This window comes from Meleagris gallopavo, chromosome 8 (assembly GCF_000146605.3).
Source record: "Meleagris gallopavo isolate NT-WF06-2002-E0010 breed Aviagen turkey brand Nicholas breeding stock chromosome 8, Turkey_5.1, whole genome shotgun sequence".
NCBI classification, from domain to species: Eukaryota; Metazoa; Chordata; class Aves; order Galliformes; family Phasianidae; genus Meleagris; species Meleagris gallopavo.
Window position 1 is genome coordinate 27992923 of NC_015018.2, and position 27028 is coordinate 28019950.

At 35.8% G+C, this 27028-nt stretch overlaps 1 protein-coding gene across 1 annotated transcript; it reads left to right on the forward strand.

The window, feature by feature from the left end:
• LOC109368869 (attractin-like protein 1) lies at positions 1-26799 on the forward strand. Its single transcript, XM_019617834.2, has 7 exons — positions 1-35; positions 383-496; positions 2017-2145; positions 5001-5209; positions 13773-13947; positions 15186-15273; positions 26210-26799. The coding sequence occupies exons 2-7, from the start codon at positions 444-446 to the stop codon at positions 26516-26518; spliced, it is 963 nt and encodes a 320-aa protein (XP_019473379.1). The 5' UTR covers positions 1-35; positions 383-443; the 3' UTR covers positions 26519-26799.
• Positions 26800-27028: the final 229 nt, after the last annotated feature.

The window sequence follows — 27028 nt, forward strand, 5'->3', positions numbered from 1 at the left end:
TCCATCAGGAGTTCATCTTGTGAGCCCAGGACAGGGTGAGTGACTTTCTCTCATTTCTCCAATATCAATTATATTAGCCAAGCTCCTGGATATATATATACATATATATATATACACACACACCATCTGTATATCTATTGACTATATACCATCTGTATATCCATTGATTAAACAGACTGCAGATGTTATTTTTAATATATTATAAAATAAAAATGGAATATTTACTTACTCTAAATTCTGTTGTTTAACTCAAATGTTTTGTTAGTACTCAAATCATTTTAGTAAAATAGTGCAGGCATGATCAATTTTGTTGTAAATTCCATGTCTTATAAACTCAATCTTTCTATAACTAACACCAATGTTTTTTTTTTTTTCCCTCCAGCCCTAATGCAATACTACGATTAAGATTTAATCACTTTGCTACAGAATGTAGTTGGGACCATATGTATGTATATGATGGAGATTCAATATATGCACCTTTAATAGCAGTATTTAGGTGAGTGTAATTTAATATGCTTTTACTCCCAATAATCATACAGATTTGCTGTCAAAGGAAGTGATGAAATTTCTTTGTTTTTTCTAGTATTTTCATTATCTTCTAAGAATTGTAACTTCAGTAAATCTTTTATCAAAATAATATTTTCTTTGTCTGGAATCATAGATTTAGAAACAATCAACAATAGTAAACTAGTACTGAATAGTAACTAGTTCCTTGCCTTTGAAGCAGTGATAAAAAGCTGAGGTAAAGTATTAAGTCCACACACTGCATTTCTTCTGCATCCAAGAGATAAAAAAAAAAAAATCAGACCATGTGAATGTTTCCTCCATTCTGGGATTTTATTGGAACGTTTCAGTTGGTTTATTCCTACCTTTCTGTTAATGTTTTGGGAAGCATTTCAGACAGAGTGTTGTAGGTAAGTGGGCTATAGTTTATTAGGGTTTTATGCAGAGTAATGAAGACTAATGTTCTACGCTTGGACTGTTGGAATGAAGGTGTGGGATCCTAATCCTCTGATATCAGTAAAAATTTTATCTTTTGAAATACAATTGCTGTCTCACGGCATGGGGATTGGTGGCAGAAACTGTATTTCATTGTGAAGAGAAATAAAGAATTGTATTCCGTGTTATGTGTTATGAAATATTGATTATGCTGCTGAAGTCTGGAACAAAGCTCAGCTCATTTCTCTTTCCTGCCCAACTTTATCCATCTACGCTTTATTTCCCTCTTCTCTCTGCATGTTTATGTGATTGCTTGTATTTCCTTGCTTTCCTCTTCAGGAAGTTAAATGTGTCTGCCTGTTGCCCAGGAGTTTGACTTTGTAGCATGAATAGGAAGAAAGAGAAGATCCCTCATCCTATATTCTTTACTTTGCATTTTTTTTCTCAATATATTGATTTGTTAATACTGATTGTGAGATTTCCGTAGCTTTTAGCTTACGTTCAGTGTGGCACAGTTTCATGCAGATGACCTCTTTTCTCAGTATACTAATGTATTGCATGTCTTTCCTATGTCAGTCTGTATTGAAAAGAGAACATTCTTCTGAAGTTCTAAAAAGTAATTTTTATTCGAAATCAGCCTTTTTGTGGAAATTGGTTTGTTGTAATTTCCAGTTTTGAAATTGTTTTAATAAGATAAACTTCTAAAGGTGCAAATGTAGTCTGGAAATACAGCTGGAAGTCAGTAAAATTTAAGCATCTGCCTGAAGGATTTTTTTCAAAATTAAAATGTTTTAAAGCTAATGCTTCCTGTGCATGTACCTTCAGAATAATCAGATGTGAAACTTTGCTTTAGTGTGTGTGGGAAGCTTTTTTCTTAAGAAAACCTACCTTAACTTTCAGAGGCATGGACAAGTTTTACACGTCTTAAATTAAAACGGGGGGGGGAAAAAAAACCCAACAAGGTAGATTTATGATTAATTTCTTTGAGTTAACTTCTCTATGTAATTAACAACCCTCCCCTTCCCCTGACTGATTTTGAAAATATTACTCTTTTTTAATTCTTTTATTCCCCTCCAGTGGTTTAATAGTTCCTGAAGTACGTGGAAATGAAACTGTACCTGAAGTAGTTACAACATCTGGCTATGCATTGCTACACTTCTTTAGTGATGCTGCTTATAACTTAACTGGATTTAACATTTTTTACTCGTAAGTATTTCTTTTAAATAGTTACTTTGTTAGTCAGCCTAGTGTTCCTTTTAAGAGAATGATAATTGCAGGGCAAGTATTTATCTGCTGAGATTGTTGATTGTGTAAAGATTGTTCTTTGTGGTATATTTCTAACACATGGGAGCTGGAGGTTTTAAGGAATTGTCTTTAAGAAGCTAGTTTAAAACAAACAAGCAAAAACCCCTACATAATGCATTATACTGTTGTGTGTGCAGCTTCATGGACACTAAGTGTATATTTGTCCCATGCCATATGGAACTAGGAAGTATTCTCCTTCCAGTATTTATCCAACACACAAAGTTGTCATATGGAATAGAAGGGAGATTATATCAGCTGTCGTTAATTCCCTTTTCTGGAACTTGAATCCTCTGTTGCTTTTTTTTTTCTTTGTTGAATGTATGTTTGTGGAGTTCTTTTATTTTTGTGCCAAACACAATGGGTTTTATGTCATTCTCTGTGTTTTTTTTTTTTTACTTCTCCTATCTTCTATGTCATCATTCTACCTCCATAACTCTTGTCTGCACTATTCTTTTGATTTCTCTTCAAAGTCTAATCTGACACAACTGTGTTGTGCTTTTGTGAGTCAGCTGCTGATTGTGCTTTGGCACATGATGTAGTGTATTTTTATGTTGGATGGTTGGTCCTCTCTGGTTCGAGAGAGGATTGCTGGATCTTGTTGCTCATGGCATAGTTTTCCTATGATCGCAGATATCTTCATTTCTTTAAATCCTTTCAGATTCTGAAATATCAGTTATTGGAATGTGATGGCCAGTATTACACTTCAAATGTAGCAGTACTTATCTTTTTTTATTCAGTTTCATTCATTTGTTTAAGTCTCCAATTTGCATTTCTGACAATAGCTTTTCACACAGGTCTTTAAATTTTCTATGGGGAGATTGTTTCTGTAATTTGCTGCAGCAGTTTGCCACCCTTTTATCAGTTAATAAGAGTTGGGGAAACCTTTGAATATGGGGCATTGAAAGTATCAGCCACCTTCAATTCTGGGTATTTTCCATGTTTTTCTGTTGACATCATTAAAAGGCAGTCACCTGGCAGATATCTCTGTTAAAATTAAATAATTTTTTCAGTTATCCCTGAAGTTTTTTTCTTTTTTGCACTTATGTGCTTGTTCTGAGAGCAAATGACAATATGATATGTCACTTTTAAGAAATGAGAGCATGTCCTCTGCATTCTTTATGTTTAGGTAATGTGAATACTATGTGTTATTCCATTTTTACTTTGTAAGGCTTGAAAACTGGCAGTTTTTCCACTTAGGTCCCTGCACATGTAATGGAATTATATGTAATTTATGACTCTACTCTTTGAAAAGTATTCATTGCAACATTAGGAACAATTTTTATTTTTTTAACAAGCCAACAGTACCTTGTTTGATGCTGAAAGAAATAGCTGTGAGTGCTTGTTAGGGCTGAGTTAATTTTTGTCTGTCATTCTGTTCTGTTTTACTTTGCTTCTGTTACCCTCTTTCTTCCTTGGTTTGACACCCCAGACAGTTTCCTGACTTCATCTTCATAGACCACCCATGTTCTTTTATTTGACCAAGTCAGGAGTGCAGTGTTTGTGATCGCTGTGCCATCCCAGCTGCAAACAGAAATGGTTATTCCAGAAATCTGTGTTAATCTTTGCGTTCTTAAAGTCAGGCAGTCTGCTTCCAGCTCCACCCTTCTAGTTTTTTTTCCCCATCTACAGGGTGGAGTCAGTGTTAACCTCGTCAGGGATTTGTAGTAACACTTTATTTTGAGTTTTAACCTAACTCTTCCTATGAGTCATCAAAGATTTCAGAACCTTTTTGGATTTCCTGAGGCACTTACTGTCTGAGATGTGTATTTTGCTCACGGAATCTCTTGGACCCAGATACTCAATGTTCTTTATTCCTTCCATCTCCAAGGATTTGCCTACACTTCTGGAACCTGCTTACATAGTTGAGCAGAGTCTAGTTGCCTGTGATCTCAGGGTTTGGTGGGGGTGTATCACAGAAATACGAAATCCCACAGCAGTCACCAGCTTCTTCCAGCCCTAGCTTTGCTGTTCTTGCATCTCTCTGACTTAAGAGGCATAGTTAAGGTGGCTCTGTTATTAAGGGTGCTGCCTTTACATAATGTCAAGATATTTCAAACCATTTTATGTGTGTGTGTGCGTGCGTGTGTGTGTGTATTTATTTTTCCCCTTGGATACTAGATGTTTTGTTTCACAGCATGGACCAAATTCAGTCAGGAAAACTCTAAATGTACCTGGTGGAGTGTTGATTGCATTACAGAGATTCTCTTTCTCTAGGAGAGCAAGTGCTGCAGGGACTGTAAACTCCCTGCTGCAGCAGAGGTGAGCTGTGTCAGAGTTCAGGCAAACTGTATAAAAAGCTTTTCTCTCAAGTATTGCCACTTAGATCCTCATTCACCCTTCAAATCTACTTTAGAAGCCCCGTTAAGCAGCACTTTTTTGAAAATAGATTCTTATCTGATAGAGATGCAGAGATCTCCCCCAATTTTAATTTATATTTTAGTGAGACACTGCAGATGCTTCCAGTGTGAATAATACCAGAGAACAGGCATGTCCTTCTGCATGATGTCAATATTTGTTGATGTATGAAATGATAGTGATGCTGATTGCACCACAGACAACATATGTAAGCCTGGATGGACTGTTTTGCAAGACTCTTGACTGTCAAATGATTAAGCTTCTACTTTATCAGTGCTTAGGAATTTTTCAGAAAAATGCACTTTATCAAATAAATGCTATTGAAATGATGTGAGATAAAAACCTCTCTCATCAACTCTTAGCTCGTCGTCTCCCTTATTTTACTTTTTTTTTTCTACCAGAATTAATTCTTGTCCTAATAACTGTTCAGAACATGGAAAGTGTACCACCAGTTTGTCTGTTCCAAGCCGGGTATACTGTGAATGTGACAAGTATTGGAAAGGAGAAGCCTGTGATATCCCATACTGTAAAGCCAACTGTGGCAGTCCAGACCATGGGTACTGTGATTTGACAGGCGAGAAGCTGTGTGTATGCAATGACAGCTGGCAAGGTAAGGGTTTGTTATTTGCAATCAAGTCTGTTTTTAATGCAAATTACCATCCTTAAAGAATAAGCATAAAGAAACAAAAAACTTAAGTAAACTTTCATATGGGATTAGAACTGTACTTTAAATGAAATAAAAAGCTAACAACTTTACCTGACACTTTTTCTTTGAAGACAATGCAGGACTATCAGATCTAACTTCTCCAGTAGTGGACGTTATTTTTGGATCACTAATCTGAAACAATAATGGCAGTAAAACTGTTAGCATATTCAATACTTGAGAAGGCTGAATCCTTCCAAAGTTTAATTTCATGATTGCTTACTTTTTCAATTTTTAAATACATTAGATATTCCTCCCCACCTTTTTTTCAGTTTCAAATCGTGGTATTTTATTAGTGCTCTGTAAACATTCCCTGTATATTCACTGACAGTGTGAGAAGGTAAGCTGTCTTTACTCATCTGCAGATGAGTACTGTGGAGTAATAGATGCACTGTAAGAAAGTATATTGTACTTCTACTCACAGTAGTTTTTGTGTAGCCCTACTATAATTGTTTCTTACTAAAGTTCATTTATTTAAGCTCGTAAATGTTTAATTCGCTTATTATAATATGTTAGATGTTTGTATTATTTACTGTTCCTACTAAAAGTCTCAGTGGGCTTAGCTTGCTATGCACTGAAATGGCCCTTATTCTCTTAAGTATTAAATACTTCCAAATTACTTTGTTGATACAATGCTGTTTTCCCATTCCTTACTGCCTCTACTTTGTTTTACTGCTGTCTCTTTTTATATGTCCAAGGAAATGGCTGTTTTACTCCTATTAACTGTCACACCTATTAGAGCAAAGAGAGCATGAGATTTAATGCATTTCTCTTGTAAATAATTAATGATGTTGTTCATTAAAAGACAGTCAGTGCACCCACAGAAATCCACTGCAGGAAATGGGCTACAGCAATATAGGCATTGAGTGGGAACAGCCCTGCCACAGATGTGCTGCTGAGTCCTCAAGAACCTCTCATGACTGTAGTGCCTAAAATAATAATAATAATAAAAAAAGCTGAAAGATAAGTATCTGTAAGGAAGTTGTGAATAGAATTTGCAGCCTTTTGTTTGTGCATTGAGTCCATGCAGCATTCTGACCTTCTTTTCATCTAGCACTTCTGTAACAGCTTTCTGTTCTTTCCTACAGCAAGTAGGAGTTAGACTGATTTTACTTGATTCTTCATTGTGTTTTCACAAAATCTATGTTCTTTTCAATTGTTCATTTTTTATTGTATCCCAGGTAAAGTGGCTTAGATACACAATAGATTAAAAAAAATATATAAATCAAAAAGTCTAACTTTCCTAAAGGCTTCTGGAAGACTACTTGTTTGTGTTCACTGTTATGATATGTATATATATATGTATATTTTAATATCTGTATTTCTTTCTTTATAAATACTAAACTGGCAGCATCTTCTACATAGGCTATTTGCAATACAGGACTCATAAATGTTTCTTCTTATCTTACTGCTTACTGTTACAATCTGCCAAGACTTTTGTTGTTCGTTTCAATTGATTATTTTAAATAGTTTCTACTTTTGAAGAAAACTTTGTTCCTTCTTGTTTCACATGATGTTGATTGGAGTGTATTTAGCCCTTATACAGGAAGAAAAAATTTGTTGAACTGTGTTGAATGTTATATACAGAGAATAAAATTCTCATTTGGAACATAGAAAGGGTATTTTGTATTGCACCATAGGAGCTTCATTTTCTTTCTTTCTTTTTTTTTTTTTACAATAGTGACATCTTGTGGATGCTGGGAAAGTAGCACCAGTAAAGAAACCAGTTAAAACAAGTGCAGTGAGAAAAGAGGACAGGGATAGAACAACTGTTTTTAGTAGAAGTTAGGGTTTTTATTATATACCACTCACTCTGTGAGGGATGGGTGCTGTAGTTGTACATATTCAGCTAGGCACTTGTCATGTACATACAGAATGATGCCATGACAATGAAAGCAAATAAGAATAATAACATTCTTTTTTTTTTTTTAATTGGGGTGTTTTATTAATTAAAAAAAAAATCTCCAGTAGTGTTCTTTAACTTCTTTAAGAAGCTGAACTTCATGGCACTGGCAGCTTAATGTGTGTTGGCTTCTTTTCTGGTGTCTAAAGTTTTAAACTGTAGTTTGAGGAAAGGAATTATTAAATGTATAGCATGACTGAATAGTGAAACAGATGGAACAGGCATTTATCAGTGTAGTTCATACTAAAATAATCTGTAACTCACAGGAAAATGCAACACATTTACCTGAACCTCAGTATTTGATGGTAGGAAACCATTGAAACAGGAGAAGTTAGGAAGTGCAAAAGGGAACAGTAACAGCAATGGAGCTTCTTAATTTGAAATGTCAGTCGGAGTGGTAAAAAAGCAACTTGGGATGGAGGGATGTAAGTAGTACTTCAGATCTGTTCCCTTTATTACATAATTTTTATCAGTCATAAGACTTAATGAAATCTGGTAATATGAAGGTGGAAGTTGCTCCCAATGTGAAGGAGGAACAGAATGTCCTACAGAAAAATAAGAGGAGCGTGTGGGACAAAATTGCTTCAGTATAGATTGTAAATGCATACATTGGGGATTGGGAATATTAAGAATTTTTAGCATCTGGGATTGAAGTGAAGTAGGTGACATAGGAGAAAACTTGCTTGTCTATCAACTAGAATACAAACTGATGTGTTAGATTATATTGATTTTAAAACTTAGGCTGTAAAGCATCAAGTGCACTAATAGGATGATCAGCTACAGTCTACAGTTAAATGTAGGAATATATTAGTACTATAATTCATTTTTATTTTTACACTTTTATGAATAGAAATTGCACAGAGGAGAATCATTAAAATGATTAGAGCTATGGAATATAGCTTATTTAATCTGTTAAAAAGGAAGCTAGGGGGGAGTAGGATTGCAGTCTGTAAACTTTTGAGGGCTGTATATAATTATAAAGACAAGTCAGTTCTTTAAGACAAGTGATATCAACACTAACAGAAGAAAAACTAGTGACAGGCCATGCTTTTTTTTTTCCTTCCTTCATTTGTACTCAGGCCTGTGGTCTCTGATATAATTCTTCAGCTCTTCTGATCCACAGGGCAAAGCCCAACAATTTGCTAAAAGATGGCACCTCCTGTGCTCCACTGATGCTTACTGTGGGAAATGTCCCTGCGGGCAACGATGAGTGCAGCTCCCTTGGCAGCCTGGCTGTCATTTGTCTTACTACTCCTACCCAGAACTGCACCTCCTCCACCCCTTGCACCATTCATTCTTTGGTAGTGGGTTGGTGTTTCTTTGCACGTGTCACCAAGAACCCAAATTCTTTCCTTTTACTTTGTATTTTTTTTTCCTTGCAGCATTTACACTCCTTTTATTTGTCTTAAAGAATAGGTAGCAGGTGATGTTGAGAATGTGATTACCTCCACAGTCCAAAGCCATTCTGCAGCTGATGGCTATTGTGCTTCCAGTAAGGCTTTGGCATCAATTCTTAACTTTTTTGGTACCAGCCTGTTTGATCTTGATTTTGAGTTCTGAAGTCAGATGGTTGAAGGGTGCTGTCAAGTAGTGCAGCCCTTCTGGCTTGCCTGCTCACTCTTGACCTGTAGGCTCTGCAAGACCCCATCATCCTTAGGTGATCCACTGTTCGGGATGAAGAAGAGATGGGACTGAATAATAGTAACCAGGTGGCACTTGAAGAACTGCATCACCACGTGCGTGTCAGGACTTCTGCTGCTTTCATGGGGGAGGCTGAGTCCTGTCAGCTTCTATCACGCTGCTTTAGCTCAAGACCCTTTCAAGTTATGCCCTCACAGCAGTGAGCCATTCTTGAAAAAAATACTTTATCTTTTTATGTATCGGGGTTTTTTAATTAATGTATGTATGTAGTATCAACCTAATTACTTTCCTGTTAAGCAAATGATTCACTATTCTGTAAAACTTTCAGTGTTCAGAGTTTTTGAAAGTATACTCAGATATATTCACTCTTCTAAACATGTCATAGGATTGGAAGGGGACCCACAAGGATCATCAAGTCCAATATTTTTCATAATCTCAAATTCATTATCATATGAAAATGTTATTGGATGTGTGAGAATATCAATATTTGGTTTGTATTGTGATGGTTGAAGCATTGCCTCACAGTAATAATTCCCAATTCAAATGCTCAGATATCAAATAAATACAGAATAAATGACAGCAAATACTTTATTTGAATGCTTTGATTAAACTGTATGAAAAGCAGGACCAGAACATTTATATTCAACAGATCGATACTTCTGTTTTTTTCTCCTGTGAACCTGAAGGAGAAGATTAAGTTTGGAGACAATAGATGATGTTTTCTCATTAGGTGAAAATTGATCTTATGACTTGAACTACTGGAACAGATTGTTACTTTGGCAGTTCATGAAACTCCTCAATAAATAGAAATCAAATTCCTTCTCTTGTGTTGTGTGGGTAAATCACTTTTTTTTAAACCTATAGAATTTTTCCCTACCTTTGAGGATTACATAATTGACTTCCAATTCAGTTTTATAAAGTTGTTTCCTCTTTGTAAACCTTTCTTTTTTTTCTATGGGTTGAGTGGATAAGAAAGAAATCCAATTTTAAATAAATGGAGAAAAATTGTATTTGCATAGAAAATAATAAAACATTTTTATCTGTGTTCTGCAGCTGTGGTGCTGCCTGTTCTACAAAGGCTTAGTGGATGTGATGGTTCTGAAGTGAAAATGTAGTTACGCTGAAATAATGGTGATGTTTCATGGTACATATATTGTATATGTATGAAGATCTGTAAATTATATTTCAAAGTTTTACATTTACCTTACATTTATAAAGGTCTAGCCACACAAAAGCGTTTGTTCTTCAAATGACATTTCAGTAGAAGTCAGTGTTAGTCTATTGCATTTTTTCCCCCTTCAGCTGTATATTAAACTTGTACAGATTCATATGGACTGAAATAACTCTGCCCAATGTTTGACACTCTCAATGAAAGGGCAGTCCTGGAGGATCAGTTGTACTCCTGTTGGTACAATTGTGCTTGTGTGTGTGCAAAGTGAAGTGGATAAAGGGACGCATCCAAATTGAAAGCCTGCCTGGCCAAAAAGCAAAGTTTGTTTTAACCTGAATGAGTTCCATGAGTTCCTACATGAAAAGTAGTGCCAGTTTTGAAATGGAGAGTAAGGAGTAGAGGCTAGGGGTGGCTTTTCTGTTGGGAATGCCAAACTTAGGCCATTTTAATAATCACATTCATTATGCACAGGTTGTTATGTTCTTTGAAGGAAACAATGAAGGACTTGGTGCTTTCAGGCACCTGAATACTCAGAATGTTTCCTTTTTCCATGCCAGAGTAGGCTCTGAGTATGTGATGTCTCTCATCCATCTCACATTCCAGTCGTTTGTAGAACATTGCAGAACTACCAATAACGAAGCACTGAGATTACAAGGCAGTTAAATGCAACACTCATTTAATCGCTGATCTAGTTAACGGTATTAAGAAATCTGCATCTTTAACTTCGGGTAAAAAGCTTTTGTTTGCCTTCGTTTGAGTACAGTATGAAGATCTTATTGTCAGGAATGTTATTTCGGATTTCCCTCGTGAGTTCTAGCGGTGCTCCGTCTGCAGGAAGGAACATCTCCTCAGTTTGTGTGTACAATTCGTGATTGGCCACAAGGGGGCGCCGCTGACCACGGCATCTCTGTGCGAGATTGGTCACCTCTAATAAAACTGACATCATAAATTTCGTATTTATCATCTTTCCTGATCAAGGAATAATTAATCAATTGTTTAAATATGAACACTGTTAAGTTCAAATTAATTGTTTTCTCTAGTGATTTACCACATCAGGGTCTTGTTGAGGTTACAATTCTATTATGTATATTAATACTTAAACAATAATATACTGAATTATTCCTACTTTCATTAGACCCCCATTCAAATACCGTTAATCTTTTTAGGGCAGAGGGAATAATGAACAATGGGAACTGAGGTTTCCACCATTCAAGCAGTGAAATATAATTTGGATATAAGTCAGTATCGTTTTTCTATAGGAAATGGCAAGTATTTGGGCACAGATGATCTACCTGGTTGTCATGTATAAGAATTATATCCTTTTTTCTCAAAATGCACATTAGAAAAACTTGATGTTCTTTGTGAAGGATAATGTTTTGAAATTAAAAAAATGTGATGTCAGGTACTTAGTTTATTTAGTAAACTTCTCTTGATTATCTTTAAATATTTGTCAAGTCTCTTGTTTCAGTGTTAGCCTTTGCATCTGGAGTGTCCTATGTCAGAGTTCCTTGGCAAGGACTGACACTTTTTGCAAGAACTACCTCCTTCTGTTTGTTTTGACTGTGCCAGCTTCAATTCTTCACATCTATGCTCTTTGGGTCATTTATTTTATGCACCTTCAGCATTCGCTTTCAAGGAGAGATTTTTTTTAAGATAGAAAAACGCAGCCAGCTCATTTGCTCCAATTACAGAAGCCATTTGATTCCTTTAAATATCCTGTAAGTAGCTTCTGGAACCAATATATCTTTTATTTTTGAGAAGAACTCACAAGTTTCTGATTGTGGACTAATGACTGATTTAGACAGTGAGTTAATAGTGCTCTCTACTTCTAATGTGTTTTTTATCTTTTATGCTATTGATTGCTAATGAAAATACTATGATACTCATAACTTGAGACTTTGTTATTGGGTATCTGAGGCTGTCATCTTTTTAGTCTTTTTAGAGCACAGCTGGCATAGTTTTATATTTGTCTACATAGAATTTCATGAGTAATTTGTTTTTGCTCAGTTTTGTTCCATTCTCAATCATAACTCAGAATGAAACCAAACCAAATCTTCTTAGTTATATTTTAACATTAAGCTGCATGCTTTAGTTTGATATTTATTATGCTGTATTTTGTGTTCCTTTCTTTTTCTTCATTTGATCATGATTTAACACATGTTAATATTTTTCTAATAACTTTCCTTACACTATTATCAGCCATGTCAGCCTGCCTTTATATTTACTTAAGCATTTCTGAGCAAGAGAATGCATAGGTTCAATGTTCCCATGGAAGTGACCGTAGTTACCTGCATGCCATCAGTAAGAATCTCATTCTTCGTTGACCCTTTTAGCTTCTTCTTATTTCTTTTGCTTCTTGAAGTTCCTTTTTCCCTTGTTTTCACATAGCTCCTCCTTTTAACGCTGCGGACTTTTTTTTTTTTTTTGGCTTTTGTTGCCCCTTCAGTTTTTACTCTGTTGTACCTAAATATTGTCCCCCTCAAAATTCTATCCAGATGGACTTTATGCTTTCAGAACTAAGTTTAGGGACATGATTTGGCAATGGGTTTGTAGTTTTAGGTGGATGGTTTCAGTGATATAAAGCTATTTTCCCACCTACATGTTTTTATGAACTGAGTTTATGCCTTTACTCCTTAACTCTGTACATCTCTATGCATCCTTAAATTGGTTGATTTATGATTCTTTGGATGCAGACTGGCCATTTTAATTTGTTTCTTGGGTATTTGTTTATTTTTAGCTGACTATTGCTGTGTTCCTTAAAAAAGGCTATGCCTAGTGTGAGTTCAACAGCTTTGAGTTTTAGTGATGCCCAATAGCTTGAGTGAGTGATTTAATCTAACTAGACAGAGATGGACGTAACACTGCTTTACAGTATCAGCATCGAATTACTGACATCATTTAGCTGCCATGCAATGTGTCTGCTATTATTGATGCTGAAAGTTTCACTTCCATGACTGATAATCCTAGAAGTGGTGCCCTAAAGATTCAGTGTTTTCCTATCCAGAAATAAAGATAATCAGTAATACTGAACAGTCACAGAAAAAAGGCACATGGTTTGCATGCTGGTGATTTTTTTTTTTCTTTTATTTAATTTTATTGAAATAATAAAACTTAAAAATGGCACCTTTTGATAATTTTTCTTGATTTATCAGTACTGTTTTCTAAGATATGTTCCAAAATAATTCAGGCTTCGGTAGCTTTGTAGAATAATCAGTAAGTTTCTATAACATTCAAATTCTCAAATTCTTGATTTTATGAAGCACTTTCTTCTTGAAAGACAGCACAAAATGACATTGAAAAAAGCCAAATTTGTATTCTTGAGATTGGTTATACTATATTCTATACTGTAACGTTACTTACTTCAGTGTTATTTGCTTTGATATCAACTTATTCTGGTAATATTCTGCATTATAGTCCTCCTTTAGAGGTAATAAAAAGTTTAGATCTATATTGCTTCCAAAAATATGGTTCATTTTGCCTTCCCTTTGATCTGTGACTCATACAGTGTGTTTTCTGAGAAGAATGCAGAAATATAGTATTATTTCAGCTAATCTAACACTTTCAATTTGACTAATGTCCTTTGTTGTCATTTTTTTTTTTTTGTCGAGCATCTGTTAAACATAAAAGTCTATACTGTATTTTATCAGAACGAGCAATCCTGACATTGGTAATTAAGTCTTCCCTATTTCTGCTTTATTGGCTCTAACATCTCGGTCTAACAGATAGTACAAATTCTGCATTTGTTTACAAAACAGGTCCAGATTGTTCTTTGAATGTCCCTTCCACGGAGTCCTACTGGATCTTACCAAACGTAAAGCCATTCAGCCCTTCCGTGGGCCGGGCTTCCCATAAGGCAGTTCTTCATGGAAAATTTATGTGGGTGATTGGTGGATATACTTTTAACTACAGTTCATTCCAAATGGTGTTGAAGTAAGTGATTTCTCCCTTATGATATCCCTTCTGATAACACTTGGGGGAAAATAAATATCGACACAAATGAACATCTATCCTGCAACTCAATCAAAAGATTTATACTTTTTTAAGTTCTTTATTAACTGTCTTATTTCTATGCTTCCAATTTTCTTACAATTCAAAAGAATTAGAGTATGTGTAACAAAGATCTATGTAATATTAATGTGTGAACTCATCAGTCTTCTGAAAACTGTCACTATTATTTGCTAGAAACCGTAAAAGTGCTTCTGGTGATAAAACGGGGGAAGAAATCTGTGTGATGGTGTTTTCAGATAGTATATCTAGAGTGATATTTGCATATAAATATTTATTTATAATTACAAGAGGCTCATATTTAATGCAGGCATTTAGCCTGCTTGGTGCAGGGTATGTTGGTTCTTCATATTTGTAACACTCTGTATGCATATGCATTTGATCAGCTATTAAAAGCAAACTTGAAGCATCTACCATAGAAGTGTAGAATCTCTCACGTTGGAAGGGACCCATAAGGATCATTAACTCCAACTCCCAAAATATCTGTAAATATCACTTAGCCAATTTGTATGGTAACTTGTATACAGACAGAGGCCCTGAATGTGATAAATAATGCAACTGTTAGGATATGTTTATTTCTCCTATTTTTGTCTACCTCTTGTTTTCTTTTGCAATTTTACAGTCATCCAAAACAAATCCCATTGTCTTTGCATCTTCCTTTAATACCTCTGCGTTCTTATTTTTTACCTCTGTCTTGTTCTGTTGTGTTTCAATAGTTAATTTAAAGTTAAAGAAAATCAAATTCAGCTGTGTAACTGGGAGGGTGCTCAATAACAAGTTTTCAAAGCAATGCCAAAGGTTGTGGCTTAGGCAGTTGAGTGGTGGTTTTTTGCTTGCTAATAACTGTGAACTTAGTAACCTAGTTTCATAACTTTCTTGTAAGTGGTTTTAATTATAGCTGCAATTTCTGAAATTGTTGATGGGTCCCCAATAGAACTGTTCCAGTTTTCCCTTGATGAGCATTTAGCTCACTATCAATACTATTGCACTGTTACAGCAGTTAAAAATGATCACCCTATTGCTGCTAACAAATTACCTACAACCTCAGACAAACAATGTCTGATGAAGTGTGCACACTTTGTATAACAGAATTAGTTCAAAAATACAAAATCCCCTATTTCTGTGTGAATAGAAAACATTTTAATTTTTTATTTCTCTTCTAGCTACAATTTGGAAAGCAGTATATGGAATGTAGTGCCTGTATCCAAAGGGCCACTCCAGAGATACGGACACACACTTGCGTTATATCAGGTTTGAACTCCTCAACTTCTTATTTAATTAATTAATTTTTATGTACTGTTACTGATTTTGAAATGATTCATACATTTTTGAGGGTAATTTCTAGTCATTAAATGCTTTGTTGTTATTGCCTTCTTCATTATTTAGACCTGTTGCACAGTTTTGGAGAAAGAAAGACTTCTTAGCTCTAGAGCTAAACTTGCCAATATGGTATTCCCCCTCCCCCAAAGTAATACTTACAACTCTTGTGTAAGGAAAGGTGAACTGGGAGCCAAGTGTGACCTCAGCATGGACAAAGCCCTTTTGAGCAGGTGCCATCCCACAGGGGCTGAACACAGCATGTAGGATGGTGGGCTGATAGTGGGTCCTTTGACCATGTACATGGCAAGTGATGACCCAGGTCCAGAGACCATGCAGGGAGTCCAGCCAGGAGCAGGAGAAAGTAGGGCTGGAGGCAGGACTGGAGACAAGGCTACAGAATGTGCCTGAGGAGCCCATCCAGAAAACAAGCTATCTAGTGTCTGTGTCCAGATCAGCCCGGAGTAGGAGGGAGGGGAGGGTCCATGGCTGAACCCTGGCTGAGGCCCCTATGTGCCTTAAGGGCCGTGACAGTAAGAAATAATTTTTTATTTGCTTTATTACAACTGCTTACAGAAACAGAGCAGTTTTAAATAGTGGGTATGCTGCTTTATCAAAAGGACTTCTGAAATAATATTTTTATGGAAAGACTGTAAATCTGTGCCTTTCATTTATTTCTATGCATTCAGGCCATTTTTATCATTGGTACCATCCTGTGCCCAAGAATTCCAGGTTGTTGTGTGAAGAGATGCCACCTTTTGGGATATTGCTACTTGCTGTTTTGATATTCCCTACCTCTTTATACTGTTTTCTAATTGGGTTCTTGCTACCAGTTATGATTTTCTGTAAGTTTATCATATCCTCCATCATTACTGATTCATGATGAAAATTACTTGCTTTTTTAGTAATCCAGAAGGAAGGTATTTCGTACATCAGATAGTAACGAAGTCATTGTCTGTGCCTTTTTTTTAGTTTCTGTATCCCTTCTGAAAGAGTTGTTTGGGAGGTATCAGTACCTCGGAGATTTATATCAATCTACTATTGATTTTGAATTGGTATTATCACTGAACTATCAGCCACAAGTTTATGACCTTACTCTAGTCAATTAAAACCCCACCACCATAGTGCAGACTTAAAATAGTTTTGTATGCATCTTTTCATGAAAATCTATATGACTTTGTACATCCTTTTACTTGTTCTTGTATTGGACATTAAATATTACTCAACTCTTTGCCTTTGTTCATTATCTTGGGTATTTTGAGTAACTTAGTATTGAAATTGTCATTTTTCTGTTCATCCCTATGCCAGACTATTTCAAAGTATGTTGAACTAACAAATTCTTAATATTCATTTCTGTGGGATACCACAGATGACCTCTCCTCACTGTTAAGTGAACACTTTCTCAAAATTCCAACTGAGTCACCATTTTTATTAAATTCCTTAGGAACAGATCTTGGAGACTTTTTTTGTTGCTCCTTTACTATGACCACTTGTTATTAATTTCTGCTATGGAAATACCTGTGAAGTCTACGATGAAGAATTCAAATGCAAAAATTAATGTTATTACTATGACTCTATGTTTTTGGAATATTATACTGTCTGTTGGCAGCATAAATAAATCTAGTCGACTGTTCTTCTAATGCATTTGAAAAATGGTGTAGTACTTTACACATAAATTTTGCAGGCAACTCATCAAGCTGTTTCTTGGCTTGCCTTATAGCTTTCCACATTTTAATCTGCTGGATTTGAAGCAGATTTTGAAGTACTTTTTCTTACTTCTAACAGTCTTGTTAAGTTAAGCCTGATTTATTTTGGTCTTTCTAATTGGAATTTTTTTTTTTTCAAATAGAAAGGTTTTATGGGATCTCAGATGTCCTTAAAGTATCTTCATATCATCATTAAAGATTTTATTCTTTCAGTTGTACCTATTTAATTTTTTTTATGTTTTCCTTTATATACATTGCTTTTCTGAAGTTGAGCAGAATTGTGGGTGTTTGTTTTTTGCTATTTTTTTCCCCCTGTCATATTTCTCTTCCAGAGATGCTGAATGTCACGATTACTACTGTAGCAATAATGTGAACTAGATTCTGTGCATGCCCCAAAGCCAACTCAAAAATTGTTTTTCTCCTCCTCAGTTCCCTGACTCACTACCTATGCATTATCTGTTCTTTGAAATGTCTTAGACTGCTATATTCTGGTTATTTCACTTCTTGTGGAATGTGGATCATTTTTGTCAGAAACATTCAAGTAACATAGCAATTTAGCAGTTCAGAATACAGGACTAAAATATCATTTAACCTTTTCGAGGTCAACAGTACTAGTATTTACTTGAGATGCTCCAAACTAAAGAGTAACCATTAAAAAAAGAATTACCAGCAAATATCAAACAATACAGACTTGTGTGATCTTAAGATAAACTTTTATTTTTTCCTTTCACGTATTCAGTCCTTTGAAAAACAAAATTTGAGTGTGAAGAGTGGCAGGATATCATATAATACCTAGAGATGGCAGCTGTGAGCTGTGTTTAGAGCTGTGTACTACTCACTGTTCAACGTTTTCTTTTTAGAAGAGAGAAAATAGTATCTACCTAGAAAAAATTAGATTAAGTTTTTGACTTCAGCTCCCAAGATTTCAAAGCCTGTGCTAGACTAGTGTGAGAGCACAGAGCTAGTATTGCCTGACTGTGGTGCAAGCTAAATTGAGGCTATATAATTGACTCTGTGGAGAATGAAATAAGTTACTGTGCCATTTCCCTCAGAAAGCTTCTTTAGTTAAAATTGAAGTACTGTACTTCTTTACTCTGAAGAAAAGAGATCAGAAGACTCCCACTGATGTATAGTTATAACAAGTGACTAAGACTTTTATATTCTCTCCACTATAAATGCATAAAATGTGTTCTTGCTTTTAGACCAGCTAAATTGTTAGATAGTGTTGCCTTCAGTCCCACTTCAGACTGTTTTTTGGAAAAGCACGACCTATCTCTGTTAGCAATTGGTTCTCCCATATCTGAGAGATTCTATGTAGTTTCAGCATCTTGATACTTCAAAAATGTCAACGTACTTTGAAATGAATCACAGAAGAAAAAGGATTATGAAGAGACTGGAGATAATGGTTTGTGAAGTCTTGAAAGCAGGAATATACAGCTTTGTCAAACCATGACTAGACAGGAAGTTAGATAGCAAATTGAAAACTACTAGATGGCTGGAGTAAAGCATGGTGGGAGTTGCATAGAGAGTGAGTGCATGATCACTGTTGGACATGACCTTCTGGTCATATCACGGAGTTTGAGCTTATAATGAAACTGTTTCTTCTAGTCCCATGGCAGTGGAAGGTTGACTGGGCATTGAAATTAGATTCTTTTAGGTTTGGCAAGCAAACAGGCTGACACAATAGAAATTGTAAAGATGTTTCCTGATATGTGTGCCATTTTATACGTACTCCAACTTAATTTGACTTGTTTGTGTACTATAAATGTTACTTCTGATTTTAAAGGTTTATTTAAAAAAGGGTAATTGTTTTGATTTCCAAATTAATTGGTATTGATGCTGAGTGTGCGTGTCTCTTCTTATGTTTTTGTTAGTTTAATCAAAATCTAGAGTTAACAAAACAAGAGCAAAATCTTTTTCTCCCTTAATGTGAGACACTCTTTCACCAGTTAGTTTATTGTTCTTGTATATGCTTACTCATGCAGGTAATTGTAGTATGATTTGGAAAAGCACTGGGAATATAGAAGTCTGTTCTAACCATTCAATTAATACTCGTTAGTGGGTTGTACCACCAAGTTACTTTTTAAAATTATTTTGTGGCTTTCAATTACATCCTCTGAACATCCTGCTTTTAAATTCTGATCTGTAGATCTCAGAAGAAATTGAGAACTAGGCGAGATGAGCAATCACAAGATTCTTATTTATAAATGCTGTGGACTTCTTGTTTTGACAAGGAGACTCATGCAGGAATTCTTATTTAACATACTGGATTGCAAAAATTCTTGCAATTTTTGTTTTTACTCCTATTAAAAACAAGAAATAATTTGGATATTTTATGGAAAATTCTGTAGATTACCTTGTCAGTTCTTATGAAACTTTGAACGTGCATATAGCAGTGTTAATTAATGGTTATTCACTTAAAAGCAGAGGACTTATATTTGGATTTAGAGCCTTTATTCATTTACATAAATAAGTGATTTCATATAGGTATCTAACTTTCTTCTTTGATATAACTCTAAGGATAAAAGTAGATTGAAATTTTTCATGCTTTTTCAGATTTGTAAAAGTATTTTGCCTTTTAAATTATGAAGTTCAGACTGTTAGGATGATTTCTATTTGTTTACCAGAAGCCTGTATTTTTTTGCTGTGCCATGTATTTAGGACACACAAAGTAATTGACTTTCCAAAGATTTTTTCCTCCCTAAGAAATTTTTCTCTGCGTTTACAAATTGGATATTGTTCATTATCATCTAAATATAATATTTTTTTAATTGTTTGTGGTAGGGAATTTTTTTTAAGAACATGGTAATATCTATCGGAAAGTTTTAATTCAGTTGAAACTAACAATCTCTTCTGTTGCTATTTTTCTGACTTACCCTGTAACAATTGCCAAGAAACCAACTGTCATGGCCTGTAGGTGGGAATGTCATGAATAAGTGAGCTGCATAGATGCTCCTCTTACAGTGGAAAATTTCCTTTTCTGCAGGAATTTCCTACTACATAGGAAGCCTGAATTACACATTGAATATATACTGTACTTTTATATGCTTTGCATGGGTTGACATTTGTATGCAATTTTCATTTAAAAAAACTGCAAGATTTTTAGAGGTTTCTGTAACTTCTTAGGTGATTTTAGCAGTGTGAAGTAACACATCTAAAAATGACCCAGGTTAATTTCTTGAGTAAATATTCTGTTGTGATCTTCACTCTATATGTTTGAAGATGTTGCTTTTGACATGTGGTATTAGAAACTCAAAACAGGAGTGTATTGGAGATCACATGTCTTCATGCTTATCTGCCTGTTGTTCAGCTCTCTGTTTCTTGCATAGTCTACCTCTTGGCCTCTGCGTTTCTCCAGTGTAAAGAGTTCAGTTTTTAATATCTCTCATCTGGGACACATGTCCAGGTTATTGTTACTTTTTCCTCACTAGTTTCATGAGGATATGCTGTTTTAAACCTTTATTTGCTTTATTTGCTTGTTCATCTAATTACTGATGTAGTAGTATGCCATATTAGTTTGAGTACAAGTATGTGTATGTAGGTTGCTCTGGAAGTAATACCTCCTCTTTATGTCCATTAAACTACAAAGAGCATGATAACACTATTTGATGAAGCAAATTCTCAGCTACAAAACACTATTTTTCAACGGTCACTTCCACTACTATGCATTGCCACCAGCCATGAACAAGCGCCCGTATGCCATGCTTGTAAAAACAAACAAAAAACCCAATACAAAACAAAACAAACGACACCAGTGGGAGGGTGAACCACTGCTTAAAAGCTGCTATGACGGCATAATTTCTAGGAAAATGTTTCTCATGCCATTCATTTTTCATCATCCCAAAAAGATGAAAGTCAGAAGGCTCCAAATTCAGACTATACAGTGGATGTGGTAGGATAGTCTAGACGAGATTGATTAAGTGCTCCACAGTCTTTGAACCAATATGGGGCCTGGCCTTTTGACGTTGCAAAAAAAAAAGATTGTTGTCTTCTCTGGCCCAATTCTGGAAATTTAATCTTTCAATTTAGTCAGTGCTGTGATGTAGTTTCAGAGCTGGTTTGCCTGGGTTCCAGGAAATCCAGAAAGAGCACCATGATAGTGTGCATCACTTTCCCAATGAGGGCTGCATCTTCAGCAACTTCTTTGATGGGGAATTCGTATATTGCCACTTGATGGACAGCTGTTTTGAGTCCAGCTTGTAGTGGTGATACCTTGTCACCAGTAATGATGTGATCCACGAAACTGTTGCCTTCACTTGTTTTGGCTCAATAGGTCCTGTCAAATAAACATATGTTGTTCTTTCTGTTCCTGTGTGAACATGCGCCAACAATTTGAACATTCCAGTGTAAGTTTTGCAATAATTCAACATTGCCATCATTGTTTCCAGTATTTTGAGGCCAATATTCAGCTCCATACACAATCTGTAATCTGCTGATCTGCATGAATGAGCACATGGGGATGCTCTTCACTTTGTAGTATAACAGCTGTATCACCATCCGGAACATGCCTTGTCTTTCACGTCACTGTCAACACTGCTGAAACCTGCCACCACTTCACTGTGCTCACATCCACTCTGGTCTCTATGAATGTTTGCAGGCATCAGTGAATGTTGATGGATGCTGTTTTTTTCCATACACATTCAGTGATACACCTTTGCTTCATATGCACTTACATGTCAGATGCCACTCTGTCAGGCTGCCCCTCTGCTATTATCTGCCGCACAACAACAAAATGTAATGGAATATTGGTGGCAAGGTCCAACCTCTACTGCCATACCACCACCATCCACCTCTGATGTTGTGGGCCAACATAATAAAATAGGAGGCATTACTTTTGGAGAAACTCTCATAGTATGCTTCATTCCTGTGCTCGAAGGTGAACACTATTTGTATTCCTGTCCTCTTGGAAGTCATTATCTTGTGTACAGAAGGCCTCACCTTCAGCATATGTCACGGTTTCTTGTTTTTTTCCATCAGTATTCCACATCATGACGTCATTGAACGCACTGGGAGTTAAAGAGTTAGTGCTGCAGTTCTTTGGCTTGTCAGTGTACTTCAATAGTAAACTAAGTTTTTTTTTTTTTCCTTTAGCTTATTGCTGCTCTTTTCCTCATCTGGGCCAATATCTCGACTTTTCCTTCCCTCCCCTACCCTCTCCATCATGCTCCCTTCACAGGGTGTGGATCCATGGGTCCCTTCACCCCCTTGACATAGAAACCAGGCCAAACCATGACAGCATATGCCTTGGTTTATAGCTGGTTTATGGACAGACTCCTTTTCTCTCAACCTTTGGGCTATACTTCTTTTCTCTCTAGACTTCTCAGAGAATGCTTGCCTTTATGTGATTGCTCTTGTCCTTTATTTATATGCTTGTAAAATTTTTCATTCTGTAGTTCTATGGACTTAGGTCTGTGAGCCTTTCTTTTTCCATATTGAGCTGATCATAGCTAACTTTCGAAGTGGTTTTTAATTTTTTATTTTTATTAGCAGTGGGAGGAGCTGCTTAATCCCAGAAATAGCCTGGAGTGAAGCTTTCTTAAATGTGATTTTGGGATTGATAAAGTAGTTTTCATGACTTTTTTGTCTTTTTCTCTGTAGAACTCTGAATAGTTTTGTGTACAGGATCTGCTGTGTCATTTATAAAGATAGCTCCTCTCAGAAGTGTTCTTTTATCTGTATGTTGAATCATTTAAATAGAACGGTGAGGAGAACACTGCCAGCTGTCTGAGGGGTCATTCTGTAATTCATGTGGCTTTTCAGGTCACCTTTTTAGCGTATTGCGTCTTTGCTCTCTCTCTCTTAAAAATAAAAAAAAAAATATTTTTAAGAAATGTTATATTTCACCTGCAAGTCCCTAATTAGGTCCTTCATTCCTCTGTGCTTCACTCTGTGAGTCTGAATTGGCAGTTTCAACAGTGAGCTCTCCGGGATAATTTAAAGAAAAGTATTTGCTCAAACCATTCATGTTTCACTAGTCTACAAATTTCCTATAAGCCTGGTCATGGTTTAACCCAGAAGCAGCTGAGCACCACACAGCTGTTCACTCACCTCCCCCCCAACCTCCAGTGAGATCGGGGAGAAAACTGAAAAGTGCAAGAACTCACATGTTGAGATAAGGACAGTCTAGTGAAGAGGGGAAAAAAAAATTAAAAAAGAGGGAAACCACCACCACCAACAGAGTACACAAAGCAAGGAATGCACGACAAAGTTACTTACCACTTGCTGACCGATTCCCAGCCCGTTGCTGAACAGAAGCAGCCCTCCTATCCAATGCCCCCAGTTTTATTGTTGAATGTCACACCATATGGTATGGGACATCTTTGTGACCTGTTTCTGTCAGCTTTGTCACCTCCCAGCAACTTATACAACCCAGCTTCTCTCTGACCAGGCAGCATGAGAAGTTCAAACAACCTTGACTTGTAAGTGCTGCTCAGCAGCAACCAAAACGTCAGTGTGTTATCAACATTATACTCACACAGCACTGAACTAGCTACTAGGAAGAAAATTAACTTCATCCCTGCCAAAATCTGGACAAGCCCTCGTGTTTAATACAGTGAAATGCTACAGCGTATTTCTTTATGAAAAGCAGGAAGATGGTCTTTGAAACTAAACGTATTTTAAAAAGTCAGAATAGCACACTAGAGGTCAGCATCTCTGTTTTCAAGATGGTTTAGCTATTAAGGAAGAAAATCAGAAAGCTTATTCTGTCATAGTGATTTTTCCTTGCAATCTCAAGAATTATGACAGATTTTACTACCAACTCGTCACTGAGTAATGGATTGATAGGCTATAGAATGCTACCTGCAGCCTTGGTTTATTTCTTACTAGAGACATATTGATGATTATTTTAATTAATTATAATAGGAACAGTTAATTTTTCAGATGCAAATCCTATCACTATTTTTAAAATAAACTAATAAACTCCATTGGTACTGTTACCATCTTACTTTCTTGGCGTTTAATATTACATAAAGTGCACAAATCTATATTCAACATTCGAAATAGGAATTGTAGTTGTTCCTTAGATACCGAAGGAAAGTAGCATTCCTGAAGGTAATTGGGCATGTGCCTCCTTCTCAAAGCATGCATGTAAAGAAAGTCTGGCTGGCCCAAAGCAGAATCTCCTAGAAACCTGTTTTTACATCTGTGGCAAACAACCCAACAGTAGAAGTCTTTGGAGTCAATAGCTGTGCTTTAGCACGCTTTGTTTTTATTTTGGAAAACTAAGGCTGGCATGAACCTAAAGCCAACCCATAACGTCATATACATATTTTTCTTTAACATCTGTTTTAGTTACTGAGTTAGTCCAAAAACATTCATTAGATGTATGGGGAACAATTCCTTTGGATCTTGCCCTCCTTCATGGAATTTGAGAATTTGTCAAGAAAGTTCTAACACTACTGAATCTTTCTAATTAATAGCTGATATTTGGGAGTATCTTCCTAAGTAAGGCTCCTCAGTGCAAGGCAAAGACCTAGAGGAAGATTTCTCAAGAAATACCAGCATAAGATAAAATGCAGCTCAGCAGACAGGTATTGCAAGAACAGCATTCAAAGCAAGTCTTAATTCCTCACCGATGATGACGATAAGTATTACGTTATGACCACTTTCACTGTGGTATTGTGAAAGATGCCTTGGCAGTCTTTTGGCTTGCATGCTTTGATGCCTGTAGACTCCGTCAGTGCTTACATCCCATAGAAACAATCCCTTTGGTTGTGTTCAGTAATTGCCTTCTTACAGATCTTTACTTGAGGCCTTTGAAATGTATTTTTATTTCACAGGAAAATAATGACTTCAGATGTATAGTTAGTACAGATATTATCCCAGTACTAGTTCCTACTGAAGATTGTGAATTGTGAACATCTTTTGTTCAAAGACCAGTGTAGGCTATTCTCTAACATAGAGTAGCACTGTATAGGAAGAACTCCAAATTAAGAAATGTTTACATGCGTCAAATGGGGGAACAGTTAAAAATTGTATTTTGCTTTGCTGGTCTTAATAGACTGCCAATCTACTGATCAGCCTTATTTTTCAATTTCCTTATGGTTCATTCAGACTTCTTATATTATGCAGTTTCTTTATCTTAGTTTTGTTGTTTTTTTTTTTCTCCTGAGGAACAGTAGTCCGTGCCAAGCAAAACTTCGCTAAATGTGCTATTCTGCAGCTTTCTTTTTTTTTTCTTGATGAAGTTGGTTAGGCCCTAGAGTATTTATGATACTGCATTGTGCAAGAGATGACTGCCTACTGTACGAACACCATACAGGTGAGATGCTGAGTGTACGTAGACCTGATGTGTCCTACCAAACATTAACTCGTTATTTGGACCAGAAGCAGTATTTTTCTACCTGGGATAAACTGTCCTTGAACAGTGAGCCAGTCAGTGAAGCCAACAAGCTGGAATTCATTCTATGACTATATATGCCTTGAAGTTAGAGATTTACTAGAATCATTTTCAATCAATATTTAAGTAAATCATTCTTTACTTATCTCAAAAAACAACGCCATCTGTTTTGATATGTGGTTAATGAAGATTGGAAAATCTCTTTTGCATCCTTTTAGAAGAACTCAAAGTACTCTCCCATTGAGATTTGATTTTAGTACATGTGCCCAAGGGGATGATGTACTGTCATCAACTGCATTGTCCCGTTTCTTTGGGCTGATTTGTTTATGATTGTGAAGTTTCTCAGGACTTAAGTTATGTTGTCATTAAGATAAAATGTTCTCTCTTGTGCATATGCCAAATGAAATTCATATAGTCTGAGTGTATGGTAAATTATGTTTTAGTTCTGTGAGCTATTCCTTAAGAAGACAGTATAAATCCCTTTCTGCTTAGATTTTTAATAGCTGCAGTGTGAATTAGAGTCATGTAATTAAAGTTTTTCTGCTTGAAGTAATCTGGTTGAGATTCATTTTCATGTCATTTTCATGGCTGCGTTTATTCTTCAGTGAAGTGCTCTCCTTATCATCACTTTTGCTTTAGCTTAAGTATTGTTTTCAGGGACCAGTGTCTGTTATTGAGCTGTTTAAGCTAGCATTAACTGTACGTGAAGATCTAAATCAGATTGTTCAGTTATAAAATTCTATGCAGCACAGGAATACGCAGCTCAGATGTTATCTTTTTTGTAATCCATTATCTGTTCTCTCCTTTCTCCCAATTTTTACAGGAAGACATATACATGTACGGAGGCAAAATTGAAACAAATAATGGCAATGTTACTGATGAGCTGTGGATTTTCAACATCCACAGTCAAACATGGAGCATCAGAACTCCTGCTGTACTTGTACATGGCCAGCAGTATGCTGTGGAAGGTCATTCAGCACACATCGTGGAGCTGGACAGCAGAGATGTGGTTATGATTATCATTTTTGGATATTCTGCCATATACGGTTACACGAGCATTGTGCAAGAATACTACATAAGTAAGTTGCTTTCAAGTCATTTTTATCATGTATTGATGAAAAAAATTCCTTAGGAACGCTTCCCATTTTCACAAAGGAAAATAAATATTTGGCAATATTATCTCACTGTTTTTTCCTTCAGACAACACTGATCAGATTAATTGTTAGTAGCATTAGTATGTGTTTGGAATATAATGACTTTGGGTATTTGTTAAAGCTAAAACAATAAATTCCAAACAGTAGTAGTTATTCTGATGAAACTTACCCTTTTTAACCATAGACTTAATGTTTTTACTATGTAGCAGAGTAAAAAATCAAAGGGCAAAACAGAATACAATAAAGAGTCAAATACAACAAAAATTCAGTTAATTTTGAAGATTCTTTACTTAATGTTGTAATATCATCGTGCTGATTTTTGAAATGTAATAACTTTGTTTATTGTTACACATAAGCTAGTCTCAGAAATGTATACTTGCTCCTTCTAAAAGAAATAAAAAGATTTTTGGATAATGTATAAATTTCCAATTGGAATAAATTCCCAATATTGGAAAAAACATATTTTTAAGAATTCTAACATGTCTGTC